General features: G+C 38.8%; 1 protein-coding gene across 11 annotated transcripts in view; it reads right to left on the minus strand.

Moving 5' to 3' along the window:
- CLEC16A (C-type lectin domain containing 16A) overlaps positions 1–17502 on the minus strand; it is a 60578-nt gene that overhangs the window by 29466 nt on the left and 13610 nt on the right. For all 11 annotated transcript variants that reach the window (XR_005630179.1, XR_005630178.1, XR_005630180.1 and 8 more), the window contains 9 exons: positions 15715–15828; positions 11070–11298; positions 9569–9698; positions 5281–5381; positions 4428–4550; positions 2969–3078; positions 2442–2486; positions 1160–1210; positions 324–452 (listed from right to left, as the gene is read on the minus strand). Coding sequence is in view for 8 of the 11 variants with exons in the window: in XM_039731980.1 (XP_039587914.1) it covers positions 324–452; positions 1160–1210; positions 2442–2486; positions 2969–3078; positions 4428–4550; positions 5281–5381; positions 9569–9698; positions 11070–11298; positions 15715–15828 (1032 nt within the window). In the remaining 3 variants the exon portion in view is untranslated. The remainder of the gene's footprint in view (positions 1–323; positions 453–1159; positions 1211–2441; positions 2487–2968; positions 3079–4427; positions 4551–5280; positions 5382–9568; positions 9699–11069; positions 11299–15714; positions 15829–17502) is intronic.

The following is a 17502-nucleotide window of genomic DNA, read 5'->3' on the forward strand; positions in this document are numbered from 1 at the left end:
TCACAAGAAAGCTGACAATATACTGAGTATTATCAAAATGCCTTTCTTTGTAGCTTTCTGTATGGTCTGAAAACTTAAAACCCCAATGCAAGAACACGTTGCATTGACTAGACACAAGAAATCAGAGAGAAAGTTTCTCCACTGGGGCAGGTAATTATTATATATATTCTACACAAGTCTGTCTTCAGCAAGCTTTTAGGATCTTATGGATGAAGCTTCCAGTCAAGCAGTTGTCAAAGACAAGTACTTGTATTCCTAGAATTACTCAATGATTTTGGCATCATTTTGTCATGAGCAGATATAAGAAAAATAGTCTTACTCACCCTTCGTGTTCTTTCCACATCTCCACAAGGCAACCTTTTCACAAAATCAATCCCAGTCAGAGGTGTCCCCGTTGGGGGTAGCAAGATTGAGGCATCCATCATCAAGTATTCTACATTCATAGGTTTCATCTACAAGAATATGTTAGCACTGGTTAGTATACAGAACAATAAGAATTTGCCTCTAGTTTCAAATACAACTCATTGGTGTGTATTTTAAAATTCTGAGAATTTTTAATACCATATCTTATTTCCTTAAATAAGGAAATTCCTTACATTCAATCTTTCATTTACTACATGCAACTTCTCATTGTTCCAGACACAATGCCAAAGTTTTCATACAATAAAACACAGGAACAACGCCAGAACATTAGAGAAAAGACATTTCCCAAATACTGAAAACCAAATTCTGCCAGGTTAATTTTAATTTTTGACTTGAATTTGTGGTTACTTCAATCACAAGGAAGTTTCTTGTAACTTTTTCCGTCCAAGAAGAACTTTCTCAAAAGAGAGAACATACTGAGCTTCAGATATAGGAAGATTTTCATGTTGTTTAGGGAAAGCCAATAAATCCAGTGTTCCATTTAGTAGGCTGAAGCAATTTTTGTATATTCAATTTTATAAGTAATGGAATTTTATTAAATTAAGAGCTGTGAAGTTTCACATAATTTATGTAAGTATAAACACAACTTCTCAGACACAAAACCACCACCTATATTTTGTTATCCTACTCCCAGCAGTAAATGGGAGTGTGTGCTCAGCAGCTATCAGCACTTGTTCTTGTTCCTGTGCTGGATCTGAGTTTGAGGATTTGCCTGGGCAGAGGGGGTCTCACTTACTGTCATACTCCGGTATTCATCTTCAAACATATCCAGAAAGATTTCTTCTCCCTTCCAAAAGAAAGAACATGGACATCCCATGAAGCCCTGATGTTTGGGCTCTGTCAGGTTTGGTTCTGTACAGTGTGTCTGTGAAGGGAGGCCAGGGCTGCAGGGCACTGCTGAGCCCTTCAGCAGCACTGCTGACACCTCTGGGAAAACACATTTAGGAAAGGGAGAGATTTCTCTGCAGCCCCTGGAGGACCATGGTGGAGCACAGCAGGCAGATGTGCTCTGAAGGAGCTGCAGTCTGCAGGACCCACACTGAAGCAATTGTTGTTCTGAAGGATGAGCCCATGGAGGAGGGGACCCACACTGGGGCAGGGAAGGTGTGAGGAGGGAGGAACAACAGAGAGAAGCTGTTCTGGACTGACACCAAATCCCTACTTCCCACTGCCCCTGCACCATTACAGGGGGAGAAGGTTGAAGAGCTAGGAATGAAGCTGAGCCTGGGAAAAGGAGGGGTTGAGGGACAGCAGTGTTTTAATTTGTTTTTGTTTCTCACTATCTAAATTTATTTTTCTTGGCAATAAATGAATTTCTGTGAGGTTGAGGCTGTTTTGCCCAAGACTGTAATTGGCAAGTGACCTCCCTGTTCTTTATCTTGACAAGATATTCTATTCTCCCTCCATCCTGTTGAGGAAGGGCAATGAGAGAGCAGCTGAGTGGACCTCTAGCAGCCAGCCAAGGTCAAACCACCACAAGCTACTTATTTTTTGTAAGCCACATTGAGCAAACATCCTTCAAGAGAATTCTAAGAAAAACAGGAAGATATTTCAGACACTTGAAATCTGTCACGGATTTACTGCTTCTTATACAGAAGTTAATGCCTAGGGCTAAAAAATTTAATTTCTTTCATTGTTTACAACACACATATAAAAGTAAAAAGCTGCAAACATTTCCAATAAGAAAAAAAATTAGGCAAAACTTTAGATCACAATTTCAGATATGATACAAACAAAAAGCAATCTCAAAACCAAACATATTCCATATCAGTGTCAATGATAAACTTGATCTCCAGGACAAACCCTGTGAGTCTTCCAACAGCCTTTTGTGACCCATGTCAGGGGGGCATGGGAAGGGTGGAAAGCGAGGAATTCTCCAAGAAAACACTTCCTTCTCTATCACAAATTTGGAGTTCCCATCTTAAGAAAGGTGCTTCTTTGGTCACTATGTAAAGACTGGGCTGCAGACATTCCCCATATGTAAAGGATCTTTTTCTTACAGCATTTTGCATATTTACCTTATAGAAGCGACGAAGGAGATGAACACTTTCCTCCCTTGCACCCTAGGAAAGAGAAAATGCATTTCAGGGAATACATGCACCACTTATTTATTAGTCACATTAAAAAAACCACCCAAACACTCATACAGAACAGGAAATCTAATAATTCATGGCCTTAATCCCAGAATTTGATAGAATACAATTCTCGCACCTATGAAAATGCAGCTTGAGTTTATTATTTATTATTTCAAAAGCACTTTACATTATTGAGATGGATAACATACAAGTTTCAGAGAAACAAAGAAATAAAAAACTGTTGGAGAAGTTACAAGTTAAAATAACACAGATGAGAACAGAGCATAGGTTATGATGTTCACAGCACAGAGCTACCAATACAAACATCTTCTAGAAGCTCAAATTTCACATTAAGGCTTATTGCAATCAGAAATGAAACAAATTGATTCAACTAAAATTTATTCAACTTGGAGTACCAAGACCCAGACACCAGTAATGCAGTGACTGGGAATTTGAAAGAAAATACTCACCTCAAGACAATCAAGGTGAACACTTTTTATGATCCTGCCATTTTTGGAAAACACAAGCTGCTTCAGCAATAGGCAGCCAAGTTCTAAAGTTGCCAAACGAATTTTCCCATCTGTGAAAAGAAAATGTCAACAGACAAAATAGTAGCAGTTTTATTACAGCTCTTGTGATCATCCCATGCTCTTAAACATTTCTACTTTTCCTGCAATTGTCAAACTTTGCTCCTCTGTCACACCTCCATCAGACAGGGATGAGTGCTGGTGCTGCCTGACTATGCTGATGGCTATAAAGAAAAAAACTGGAAGAGTAATTTAAAGCTGAAGAAAATTTGAAGCAGAACCATTCAGGAAGAAGGCAAAGATTAACACCATTGAACAGTAAGCCCAAACATTGGGGTTTGCTGCCTTTATCAATCTGCTGCACAGGTTGAATTATGCTAAAATTACAAAAGGATCCCATACAGTTGGGATGGAAGAAGTTGCAAGGTGTCTATAGCACACTGATAAGGCACAGCTTTTCCTTGAAGAGAGAAAAGGAGATGTTCTACACATCATGCAGCAAGTTGAATCAAAAATCCCCCATTTCCATCCTTCCCCAGCACCTCCCTTCCCAGACATGCCTTTATTTAAATAAATACATATCCTCATTTGCACTCCTTCCTGCTGCTGCAGGTACAAACTCTTCATATATTAACATGTTTTTCATCTCTGACACATCAGCACAAGTTAATATGCTGTAGAGCAGTTTTGCAAGTCAAACAAACAAATTTTTCTTCTACAGACATTCAAAAATGTGACAGTGTGTCAGTTTCTGGGGAAATCCAATTCTACCCATTTAAAGTTTTAAGGGGGCAAGTGCAAGGAGGAGAGGTGTGGCTTGAACAAAAATCTTATTTTCATGGAAGAGGTTGTGGAACATTGTAACCGTCATTTCACAAAAAAAAAGGGAAGAAAAAACCCCATGTTTTCTGCAGAACAGTTCAGAACTGAAAATACAACCCGAAGTAAAAAAACAAGTATGGGAAAATTTGCTACCACCTAGAGCTGACATACAAAGGACTGCTATGAGCAAAGGACACCACAGTTTTCAAGATTATTTCTCAACTGAAATTATTTCTGCAAGCAAAGGTGAGACAGATCATATTTTCAGGATGAAATCCATTAAGGTAAAACCACTCAAAAATCTCAATTTTTGTTTATTCAAAGTGCAGAAAGTAGGAATTAAGACAATAGATCCTCGTATAGTTCTGAGTATAAAAACTACTCAGCACAAATCCAGCGTTTCTGGTTTCTCACCAACAAAGGAAAAGCCAATTGTCTTTCAGGAACCACATCTACATGCTGCTCATCAAAGAGCATGCTGAACAGTCACTTTCCCCTCAAAGACAAGAGGCTAAGCAGCTTTTTTATATCTTCAAAAATTTCACCTTGGAAGAAAAAACAAACCCTGGAAAAGTAATACCTGGTTGTGCAGCATAATTCATTATCCTGATAAGCCCTTCTGCAAGGACATGATTGTACGAATTTCTCTCTTCAGAATGTTGAGCTGGAAGTTGAATTCTCTCCAGCTTGACTGAGTCAAGTCCTTTCATAGGGGTGAAGGAAAAAAATGCAAATTAGAAAACAGGAGCGTGCTGTGCTGGGAGGCAAGCATTCAACAGACCACAGCAATTTTCTCAGAAGAGAACAATTAGCAATAGGAAACTAGGCTTTGACTTTGTATTACAAGGAAAAGGAGGAACAACAAAGACCAAGCACATCCCTGAAAATTCTCAGCCTTAAATGAGGCCTACTGGGTGGCAGCCCTCAAATCTCAAAGTGGTTGGTGAAATGCAAATGATTCTGCTGTTTCTGAAATTCTCAGATTATTTGTTTCTATCTAAATAAAATCAAAGTCTAGCCATATATCTGGAGAGCATAATGGCCAAAGGGGAAAAGATCCAAGTCTGATTTTAAATTCTGCTTTAGTAGCTAAGTAATCTGTTCATATATGTTTAAATAGGAATTTTATTTTGTAGTAGGCCTATTTAGTATCCTCCCCAAGACAAGTAAAATTTTCACTGACTTGTCATATAAGGAAACTAATCTCATCATTCTTTAACATATTCCTCTGAAATATGAAAGTTATTTCTCAGGAAAGGCTGGTTTGCTGGGAGACCTCTTAGAACAATACAGAGTTATGGATTGTGGGGATCTTCCTGTCCCATTCTAAAGAACAGCAATAAACAACCCTATAAATCAGCAGATGACTCTGTTGAGGTTTACAGTGTCTTCCAACCACGGCCTTGCAGTTAACTCTACATAACAGCACTTACCTTTGTTGTGTGACATTGCATATAAAAGACAGAGCACAAAGAGGGCATAGTAATCATCTTCAGGACAGTCCAGTGCATTATAGACCATATCAAGAAAAGGCCTGTGGAGAGGAGTAATTTAGAAACAGTTAAAAAAATCTATGGGTAACTCTCTTATTGTAGAGGTAGCTAATGGAAGAGGCAAATTCACAGCAATGCACATTTTCAGGCATTGTAACAAAAGACTTCTGTTACAGAGTTTCTGTTGCAGATTACAGCCATGCTTTGTATTTATATACTGACAATAATTCTGACTTTTAACTGGACTCATTACATAATACTTTCCCAAGAACTGCTTGTTCAAACATTTACTAGGTTTATTTGTAACTTGTTTAGTAAGTACACAGAATCATTGCAGAGCTTGCTTTAAGTGCACAGCTAACTAAATTTAAGGACCTGTTATCACTGTTGTATAAAACAAACTCCTTTAAAACAGACGTGCTAAACAGAATTGAAAAGTTCTTACTATTACAAATAAGCATTTTTACCAGAAGTTTGGAGGAAGCTAGGTTTTTCTAAAACAACAGTTTTACTGTCCAACAGTTATAGGAAAGAAAAATTAACTAGGAGGGAATATCCAAAGAGAAAAAATCTGAAGAAAAAAAAAGCTTAGGAAAACAAAGCTCATCTGCAATCCAGAGTTTAAAGACTTGTGACCTATGACACACATACAGGAAGTTAAAACAGTGCTAAGTTCACCTTTTCTTTACCTGCACCTTGGAAAGACAACAAAAGTCAGTGTAATCCAGAAGGCATTTGGACTGATCAGATATGGCTGAGATTAACCTGATATTAGCACAGGCCTTATGGCAAGGCAGCTTCACTTCTGGTCTTAAGATGGCTTGCATCCAGCCAGCTGTTCAAGTTCAGAGCACATGCAAAAACTAAATATATTTTCACAACTGGCCCAGATAAATAAATGATGTGTCAGGGTAGTGTCACAGTCATCAGAAGATGACAGTGTGGAAGCCCATACAGTCATGAAGATGTCATCAGAAGATGTCATCTTCTGATGAAGATGTCATCAGAAGATGACAGTGTGGAAGCCCAAGAGGAAAGGGTTTATTCCTATCTGTTAAACTGTACTTTAACAGTGAAATATCTTTACATTATCTAAATTAAATTCAAAGAAAAACCATTAAAATAACATCAAAGTCACAGAAGCAAACACACTGTGCTCTGTTCAGCCCTAGCAGACAAGAAGCAGGCACTACAAGCTCCCTGCTGTGGTTCCAGGGGGTCAGAAGGGCTGTCACAGCCCAGAACACAAGACCCGTCAATGCCCACTCCATCCCCGTGGTGCCCTCCTGGTCACACCGAGCAGTCCCAGGAAATCCCCAGGCATAAGAAAGCTCTGGGAGCTCCCAGCAGCTCCAGGCACGTGCCAGCACAGGGCTCCCTCCTACTGAAACCAGGCATGACCACCATGCCAGCCCTGCTGCTCCCTGCTCAGCTCTGCCACAGCAGCACGTCCGTGCATTCAGTGCTGCTCTACACAACTGCCACCAAGTGATCCTCCGTGCATTCTGAGCCTGGATTGTAGCACTGCTCTACACAACTGCCACCAAGTGATCCCTCCTTGCCCGAGCTCAACACTGCTCTAAGTGCTCAAGTCAAATTGCCCACATATTGTGGATCTCAAAAGAATCTAACTGCTCAAGGAAAAACAACCTCAAGAATTAGCAATGTTGAAAATGAGCCAAGAGGGCCTTCAGGTTTCCTAAGCATTACCCAAGCCCTACAAGCCCCGTGTCACCCTCAGATGGGGGGCTTTTCACACCATAAAATGAGCTCAGCTTCAAGGTCTAAAGAACAGAGGACCAAGATATTAAAATACTTAAATGCAAGATAACATTTGGTTGTTTTCAGACCAAGAGCAGACAGTAAAAAACCTAAACCCTAAACTATAAAAGTACTTTTTAATATAATTTCATTAAAGCCAAAGTTTTACCAGGCCAAACCTGCTGAGGTATCAGTAGTTGTTCCATTAACACCAATATTACACAATATTAAATGACTTCTGTGATGTCTAATGCATTTTTCATTGTTTTCCCCCATATACTAATTAGATTCATGAAATGATGAATAAATCATTACACAGCAGCAAGAGATACCATTTTCATTCCAGATGCTTCTTCACAGCATCTTATCGGCATTATCTGTCTCAGCCACAATAATCTGAGGCTGAAACAACTTCCAAGAATCCCCCTCACCAATGTTCCTCATTTAGACTAAGTACACAACAGACCCAGAAAACCTTCAGCCTAAGAAAATAGCAACAGAAGCCACAACATAGCATGAGGATTTGATATGCTTTGGAAAAAAGCTGTGCTGTGCAGCATTTCATAAAATTAATTTAATTTAAAACATGTCTTTAAGCTTAAACTTTCCAGAAGTGAGGCCTATCAAAATAAAATAACACCTAAAATACTTAAGCTTTTTCTTTTGTTTTTCACAGTAGGAAAAGGGCTAAGGGAAATTAAAAGCTTGACTTAGCTTTTACAGCTGCAGATTTTTAACTGCCATCTGTGCTGTTTTCCATTTATTTTTCAACAACTATTGGACTGTTTTAAACAAAAGCCCAGTTTTCATAGTAAAGGCTATATGGTAAGTATTTTCAAATGTATTTCTTAACTCTGTAAGCATTTGCTTCCTTTACTAGTCTTTTACGAAGGGCTTGACAGAAGCAGCAGATCCAATGCCATCTAAGTGTTTCTCAGATTTTTTTTTTTCTTGTGGAGTATGTCCACAACTGAAGACTGCAACACACTAGGAACCATTGTCACCACAAGCATTAATGATTACTGCAGGTGTGGAAGCTTCAGTTCCAGCATGGCACAGAGGTCCCTCCATTTTCCACTCCCACATGGTGCCCTATCCACAACGATCTGTGATTCCAACCAGGGTAGGACAGAAACTACACATACTGAAGCAAGTCTCTTGAGAAATTTAGCTGCTGTTTCAAATATTATACTTGGCATAAAATAATACAACATCTTAAGGTATAGCAGCTAATCCACTGACATTTCAAAAAAAACCCATATAAAACAAAGGCCAGAATTGCCCTATGCAAGGTATATTCTTGTTTTAAAACTATTTTTAGCTCTGCACATTCTTTGATGTTGCTTATTTTTAGAAAAGATGCAGAATGCTGTGAGACCACATCTGCAGATCAGGAGAGGCCTGAACTGCAGACATCTGCCAGATGCACTGGCAGCTCACTTCTAGGCATTCTGCACTTTTCAAGACCCGAGCATCCCAGTCACTTTAGTATTCCATGCACTCACTGCCAATTTCTTTCTAAAAGCCATTTGGCACATATTTTAGTCAAATTATCAATAATCTAGAACAGTGTGCTTTAAAGCCAGTTCAAGTCAAGGTTCAATTTCACTTTTACAATGAAATTAAATGTTATCTTTATTAATGAATGTAATCTAAACTACAAAGCTATAATGGAGACAGAATGAAATTCTGGGAACACCAGGCAGCATTTCCCAAGTTTAAAAATAAATTTTAAATCCTATCAAACATGTGCATTTCCCCAATGGACACATCTGCAATTACTTTTGTGTCAGGCACATTTGGTTTCTTAATATTCTATTAACAGGAATGCAAAATCTCTAGTGAGAAGGTGTCTTAGGGATATTCATTATATCCAAGCCTACATTTTGAAGTCAGGGTAATTTCTGCTCCCAGAAACACTTATAAACTGTATTTCCAGTAGAAGTTTCCAATAATCCTAAAACATACTAATGGACCCTGGAAACAGTAAAAGGTTACAAGGGTTTTCTATAACTACTGCTACTAAAATTCTGCCAAACTCAACCCTGAACTGAAGATTTTTCCTTGTTTTCTCCTTATAGGTGCACACAAAATGGACAAATGCAACCATAAATATGATTAATGAAACTTCCACCTTAATTTAGAGGTTTAGGAAATTACAGAATGGAAACATTTATATTCTATTTTTGTCATGTGAATATTCTGCAATTTAACTTTACTAACTTAATGCATCACAACTGCCCAAAGGAAAGCACAGACTAGAATGGAACAGGATAATTTCCAAAACTGAGCAGTAGAGAGGCTACCCCTCACTTTTGTATTGATTCACTCACTTGTGATCCAGAAAAAAATCCTGTAATTTTAACTTGAAGCAGATTTGAAACATCCCTTTAAGAAAAGCAAAAGATTTAAGGGGAGGGTAGGTAAGCAAACAATTTCAGCAACATCTTCTACAGTTCCTTTATACCTGTTCCAGTTTGTCATCTCACTCCCAGAAGCAGCTGCACTCTTTTCTTCATCTGTTGTATTCTGTTCTGTCACAGCAGAGATAGACAGCTCTGACAGCTTACACCTCTCCATGATTACCATCTCTATTTCTAAAAAAAACAAAACATACCACCAAAATGTGATATTTCCAACAAGATTATCACAAGCTCTTCTGTATTTTCTGTTTGGTATTAAAAGCATCTCACACATCTATATATAAGAGGTATACTATTACCTCACAAAGGTTAGTAAGCAGATGTGGGCAAATTTTCTTCCCAGCAGAGCCAAGAAATTGGCTTACATTTCGTTAAGGAATGTAACACTATAAAAAATGTATACATATACATAAAATATGTACAGAAAATATACATATCATTTTGGCAAATAAGCCACAGTCAGCTCCCTTCCCATGCAAACCACAGGAAGAAAAGCCATAGACCTCTTTCTGAAGAAAAGATTTGTGAAAAAGCTGGTGAGGCAGGGGCATGGGTGGACATCAAGTTTCACTGAGGGTGTAAACTGCAGCAAACAGGTCACCTGGTCCCCAGTGCTTCTCACCTACTGAGTTTCAGTAGAACAAACAAATCCTGACTTCCCTTAGGAATTTGGACAAAGATTACAACTAAATGCATCAGTTTAAACAGTAGATTATTTCAGAATTTCTTCAAATCATGGTGGAAAATACACCATCAGTTATTTGACACCATTTAAGGAAAGCCTTCTCAAAAGGACTGTTTACCTACATCTAAACTCAGTCATGTTTGGACAGGACTGTCAAAGCATAACACTCTTGCTTTCAATTGCTTGCAGGCAATCCTGCCACATTTTTCTCAATTTATGTTTAATGTAGGTACTAGGACTTATATATATCCTTCTAAAAGTTAGTAACCATAAAACAGTTATAATATGCTGTAATACCACTCATTCTATAAAAGCAGTTCTTAGGTTTGTGTTACAAGAAAAATGCAGAAAAAGTCCAAGTAAAAAAAAAAGTAAGAGTCAAAGATATTTTCAATTTTGAACTATTTAATATCATCTTCCATCATGCACTGTCACTTCTAGCACACCCGTTAAATTTTATCATTGAAACATACATAAAATACTGCTGATTATCTTGCAAAGGTGAAGTGCCTACAGCTCTCCCTTACCACAAAAGGACAGGTCACAAAGCTGTCAAGCTTGCTTATCAAGTGCCCACAGCCATGAACACTGAGGTGCAAGGCATGCATTGTGATAAGGGCCAAGGCCTACAGGCAGATATGAACACACTTTCTTAGCTTTTAATGAGATTAGAAGTACATGTTCTCACAGCTTGATTCAACATGAGAAAAAAAAATCCAGCCAAAGCCTTAAGCAAATGTTATAGTCCCATGTTCACCTAGTGCAGCAAGTGAACAAGTCATGTAAGTCATCACAACTAGGTCCATCAGTAAACAGAAGTACCTAAATCGTAAGCACTGTTCTCTTGCTGGAATACTCACCTTCATTTTCGGTGCTTGTTCTTACACCCTTTGAACTTCCTTCTGTACCTTTACTTTTATCAAGGTCATCTTGGTTGTCCTCAGAGCCTCTCTCCTCTTCATCTTCTTCACCAACATTTTTATAGTTGGGTCTTTTCTGCATCCTCTTCTTCCCTTTCTGTTTGTTAATTTCAAGAGACCTCTCAAGTGATTCTGTGGGTTTTATGAAACATCTGATACTTGACTTTGCCTGTAAATTTGAAGAGTGTACACTGAGTTACAGCACGGCATTTTAAACTCTAATTGATAAAGAAACTTCAGTTCATATAAAATGCAAATCAGCACACTAGCCACAAATCTCAAATCCATTTTAAAATACAAAAAATTATACCAAATCATCAGTAGCACAACTATCCCCAAAGCAACATACCCCAAAGATCATTAAAAAGCAGGCCTTCTTGAGACAAGACAATGCACAACTACTTATTTCATCACCACAAGTTTTAGATTGAAGGCGTGAGACATATTACACATAAAATTCAGACACCTTTTGTAAAAAGGATAAAGGCAGCAAAATCCTACATATGTGTTGAAGAAAATAAATTTAGATAACAAATTTACCCCAGAAGAAATTAAGTATTTCCAATTATGTGGCAGACAGAACAATGGATTCTTATAGAAAGTGACCAAGATGCTGCAAGAAGCTTTGCAAATAGAAGGAGTAACAAATTTGGTTTTTAACAATTCTGCAGCTTGTTTGTGAGCTGTGCTGAGCTCCCCTCTGCCTGCCAGCTGATCACCAGAGTACAAAATAAGCACTAATCAGCCAAACCTCTCTGTTACTGAGAAGTGAAACACATGGTTTGGAGCTTTCTGCCAGGTTTATGCTAAACAAGACAGCTGCAGAAACCCCATTATCTTCCAGAGCTCAAAACCTCAAACAGATTCAGCTCACACTGCCTAAAGGGTTAAAACCTTAAGGGCAAGCCAGAGAATGAAGTAAGACTAAATACCAAACTGATTACATTCTTTGCCTTAGGTGACTCAGTACAATAAGCACTCAAGAGGACTGCATCAAAGAAACTTTTCCCCCAAAGTTTGAAAAAATCCTTCCCTTCACCTAATTAGGAGGATTTCTACATAAGAGATTAGGAAAAGATCAGGGAAGAAGCTGTCTACAAGCTAAAAGGCCAAAATTATTCTCTGAATCTTCTGATATTTTGCAAATGCTTTATAGAATTATTGCATAAGTGAATTTACATTTGGCATTGAAACAAACCACATAGTGGGAAGAGTATTTTACAATACCAAAAAAATCCCCATAATACAAAATTTGCTACACTTATATCCCCCGATAACGTCTTGGATGCATTTTTGTGTGATCCAACTGCAACACAGGAAGGTTGTAAAATGACCATGTTACCTTTATTGATGGCTGCTGGCTAGAAAAGTCACAAGAAAAGGGAAGAGCACCTTAAGTCCTATTATTTAGGGGAAAAACAGAAAAGTAGCATGCAAGTTGCGTAACACATTTTCCCCTTTCTGCATTCACTTCTAACTTCTGCATTGCTTCCTAGAATCTTGCAGCTACTTCTTTATGGAGAAAGCATGTACTTAACATCCTTGCATTTCTCAAATACTGTCAGCCACAAGAGCAAAGTACCACGAGACACCAGTAGACAGTGATGTGCTTGGAAACACTGAGCCATGGTCTGCTCCAAGAAGGAATGCTGTAGAATAAGCCCTACACAAATATTCTGTTCTGCTAAAGGCAACAAGTCTGTATCATTAAAACATTTTAAAAATCAGACTTAAAATTATTTTAGATAGCATTTGGTTTATAAGTTGATTATACAGGTTGAGGGTACTGCCAGTTTATATCTTTAAAATGTCTTTCAACCACATTTTCAATAATGGTTTATCTTGTGCAACGTGTGATAGTAAAATAAGGCAATACCAGTAACACCTTTTACGGGAAGGAGAAAGTAGGTTAAAGAAGAAACATGCACTAGGTAGAACTGGCCCACATCTGAGTGATGCAGAAAACAGATCTCACAGGAAGTAAGGTAAACCTTAGTGCGATATCTGACAAGTTTAAATAGAATCTGCTGCCTAAACATATTCAGCTCTCATTATGACATAGGGTTTGTATTCTTCTGATGATGTCTAAAAGCAGAAATACAGGGAAAAAATATGGAATGATGTGGAGAACTTGTCAATGGAGCCTGGGCAATCACTACTGCCCAGTGATGTCCAGCAGATCTCCATAGGCAGGTTCTTGCTAGTTCATAAGATATCACCAGATACAACTGCTGGTCATTTTTCCATAAATTGATTTACAATAAACAGTATCACTTGTTCCTCTCGTGAGAGCTACCACTGCCCTTTGCCCCAAATAACTCAGGGTATTTTGCATTTATACACAGCAATTGTGATGCTTCTCAGGTTTTGTTTCTGTGAACTGTTCTTTACGCAGTGTCCCAGCAAGAGGACTCTGCATGTAGGAAACTCAGTCCTTACTCCGTACCTCATTCTACTTTATCTTATTAGAAAGATGAATATAGATATGAGGTTCTGCTTACTTCTGGGTTTAGAAACTATGTGCTAGTTAGAAACTGACAGTTACATTTCAACTTAAACATATCACGACATCTCAGTTACAGCAGTGTTAGGTACAGAGCGAGGGTTCAGAAATAGCTGCAGTTCACCACAATAGACAGATATCCCCACAACAACAAGCTTAGGACAGTATCAGAACAGTTATCATGACAAATCAGAACACAAAGGAAGTAGTAAATGATAAATTTGGGTCTGATTTAAGAAAAAAAAAATTATGCATTCAGACTAAAAGAAGTTAAAAAATTTGCTCATCACTTTAACAATTCTAAACTAACTTCTGAAGAAGCTTTCAGTATTCAACAGAAGTTTGCTATTTCTTTGCAACAGAAAATAGCACAGCAATAACTCTGCAAGGATCCTGATGTATCTTCACTTGTACAGCTGATCTGAGCCTCCCTGCACTGAGCTGTGTCTCAGCAGGGAAACCCAAGCAAAGCCTGCAGCAGTTCCCAGACAACCCTGCAGAACAGCTCCCTCCATGGCTCCCCTCCCTGGAAGCCGAGCACGGAGCTCTTCTGCTGGACACTGCACCCTGCTCCTTCTGCAATAACCAACCTCCACCAGTGGGCTTCTGACAGTCTAGGCTCTCCCCTCCATGGTCTCACTGAACAATGTAAGATTTCTTCCATGGAAGTTTTTCCCTTTACCCACTGCTCTGCACTCCCTGGAAGACAGCTCCACCTCTGGCAGTTTCTCTATTGCAGAAGGCCAATACCTCTCCTCTTTAGTACCTGTTCAGCTACAACAGAACCCCCAGTTTACATGTTAAGAGGACACATTCTTTAAAGCCAAAAAGCAGCAGCAACCTAGTATCTTCACGAAATTAAGAGATGAACAGTCTATAGGAAACCCCTAATATTCCTAACATAAATGCAAGTAATCAAACACATGCTATAGGTATTTTGTAACTCTGTACAGTAACCATGACAGGAAAAGAAAATCTCACTTCTGTAACAACTGGTACTCCACCCTCTTGCCACAAATTTCCTAGCAACAAAGCTTCTTCTGCACAAGTAACACACAACACAGTATGCTGTTAGCAGAATGTCAGACATTTCCTAACAAAAGTAAGAGATTGCTTTATCTTAAAGCAATCAGTCAACTCTAACATTCTACCATAGTTTTTTCTAAAAAAGGTTAGATTCTAAATATTAAGGTCAACAGAACAAAACACCAGAACCCAAAAGGTACTGGCTAAGATCAGTCCACACAGCTTCCAATGCCCAGTGGGAAGAAATCTGGAACATCTGATGTGTCTTGGAGGAGTTGGAACATATCTTCCCCCCTTGAAACTCCCAGAGCTATAGCCACTGCTAGGAAAGGAGGTGCATGAGAACCAATCTATTACTTGTTATGAAGTAAACATTCAGTCAGCAACTGCTGGCTAGTCAGCCATTAGGGGTCATGCTCAATTTTTAGGCAGAACTACAGCCAGAGGCCTGTTACAGTAAGGTCATGCCCCCCTACCTGTTACCATCCCCAAAATAGGCCTTTAAAAGGTAGCAGGCAAGCATTACACAAACTGTGAAAGCCACAACAAAAGGGAAAATATTAAAAACATGACACCTACAAAACCAGTAACAACAGCATCAGCATCTAGCAACATCTACCCATGGTTAAATGTGAAGGTAGACAGCCACTCTCCCCTCTCTCTGTGGCTGCTCTCTCTTCTCACATGCTCACTGATGCACAACTTTCAGAGATGATCAGTTTTACTGCTAAAACATTGGGAATATTCAGACGAAAATGTTAAGCCTGGAATTTTTTTAAGTCTCTCATTTGTACTACAAGTTGCACAAGAAAATTTCACAGGAAAGTTGTGCTGAATCATTTTTATTTCACTACCAAAGGGCAGATAAAAACTGAACACAGAAGATTGGATTACAGAAGTGTCCCATCAAAATTATGGTCCACCAACAAAGTCTGCTGCTGCTGTCACTCCTAAACATAAACACCTTGGCTTATCAGTTTCCAGACACCTGCTTTTATTTTTCAAAAATCTTCCTTGCCTTAAAAAAAAATAATTTACAAACAGTTGGCCACTTACTGAGTTTTTCTGTATATCTTGCTCAATCTTAGAAGAAAACACTGAGAGGTCCCCATTGAGTATAACCTCAGCCAACGAGTTCACCAAAGGAGCATAATGTATAATCAGAAAAACCTATTGAAAGAAGAGCAGAGAAAACAATCAGACATATTTATAGAATACACAGTTTCACAATTTCACTAGCTGAACATACTTTTGACCTTGTTAAGTGCTATCTTTAGTTTACTTATAAGTACAACTGGTAACAGAGAGCTCATAAAATCGACTTTAAAACAAAGGAGACAAGGGTATCTGACCTCTCTACCTTTGAAGCTATCTGATTTTACTAATTCTTCATATTCTTTCCTCCTTCTGAGAAGTGTAAATTCTCTTTCTTCAACACCTTTGAAAGGAAAGTCACGTGATATTCTAGCAAGGAACTCATTAAAACCATTCCAGAAATTATTTTTTTTTAGAATCAACAAACTGATTATGATGCACAGCATGCCCAGACCTTCCTGTGTGCCAGCAAGTGGCCAGACTCCAGAAAGGTCTGTGCACACAACCACTGTGCAGGGATTCATGACTAAAGGCTGTGCACTAGGCTGAGCTGGATCAGAAGCAGCTTTCCTGGCTCTGCAATTGCAGCAAATCAGTGTGAGCTACACAATGGCTACAGAACACAGGAGTAAGGGCCATAGTGCCTGGAGCATTGAAGCATTTCACCACAAGTGCTTTGGTGCTTTACCAGAATTCTATGTTTACACTGACTACTCTATTTTGAGCCAAGGCTTACAAGTCTGGGCCAGCAAACAACTGGCTCCTGGACAGAACCAGCTCAGGTCCAGCTGCAATAGCCTTCTGTCAGCTTATATCCATTCCCTTCAGAGGAATATCAAGGCTAGATCCCTTATCAGTGGTTCTAGCTGTAAAATTCCCAAATAATTCCTAAGTCATTAAACCTAATCACAGCTTTGAAAATATTTAGCTAAATGTTCTCCACAGGTTTTCTGATTAAAGTCAGAAGCATTCCAGACCTCCAAAAGGGAAGTGATTATTAGCATGTAGTGGTGATCTACATTAAAGTTTAAAGTCACAACACACTTCAAAAGTGCTTTGAACAACCTCCAAATCACTCCAGCTTCTGCCAATTCAGCAAGTGTTGCTTGACTGTCCACAGGCCTGATCTGGTGCAAGAACAGCACATGTTCCCTTTGTCAGAGCGGCTGAGAAATCCCAGCAGTGCATTTTCAGGTGCTGGCATGAGTCTCTCAAGCACTTGTGTCTAATATAAGAGCAGTGCCTAGAGCAGATGCCTGGTGTCAGGAACAGAAACAGTCAGCAAGGTTTGGCAGATCCCACCCCACCACAGACAAACTCCAGGTTAAAAGAGATGGGAGAAGATGTTCTGCCAGTCACAGAAACAGTCGCTTCATTTTCTATACCACATCCCCTTCTGATACACAAAATATGTTCTCAGTTCTTTATGACTACTTCCATTTTCTTCTTTAAAGAGAATGAAGAACATAGATAAAAATCCTGAAGTGATACCTTGTCAATACTTCCACTGAAAGCAAAGACTTTAAAAGAGATCACCTTACACAACTGTATGATGCAGATCCCTTTGGTTCCAAGAAGCTGTTGCTCCCACAGTTTTATCTGTGGTAAATAACCCTCACACCACCACAATATTTTAGGTTTAAATTAAGGAGCATCAAAGTATATTCTTCTAGGAAAAAAAAACCCAACCCCATACTTCCAACAAAAAAGATGAAATTATGGGCCTGATCACAATGAGTATTGAAAAAT

Source organism: Passer montanus, unplaced genomic scaffold, assembly GCF_014805655.1.
Source record: "Passer montanus isolate IOZ18808 unplaced genomic scaffold, ASM1480565v1 scaffold8, whole genome shotgun sequence".
Taxonomy (NCBI): Eukaryota; Metazoa; Chordata; class Aves; order Passeriformes; family Passeridae; genus Passer; species Passer montanus.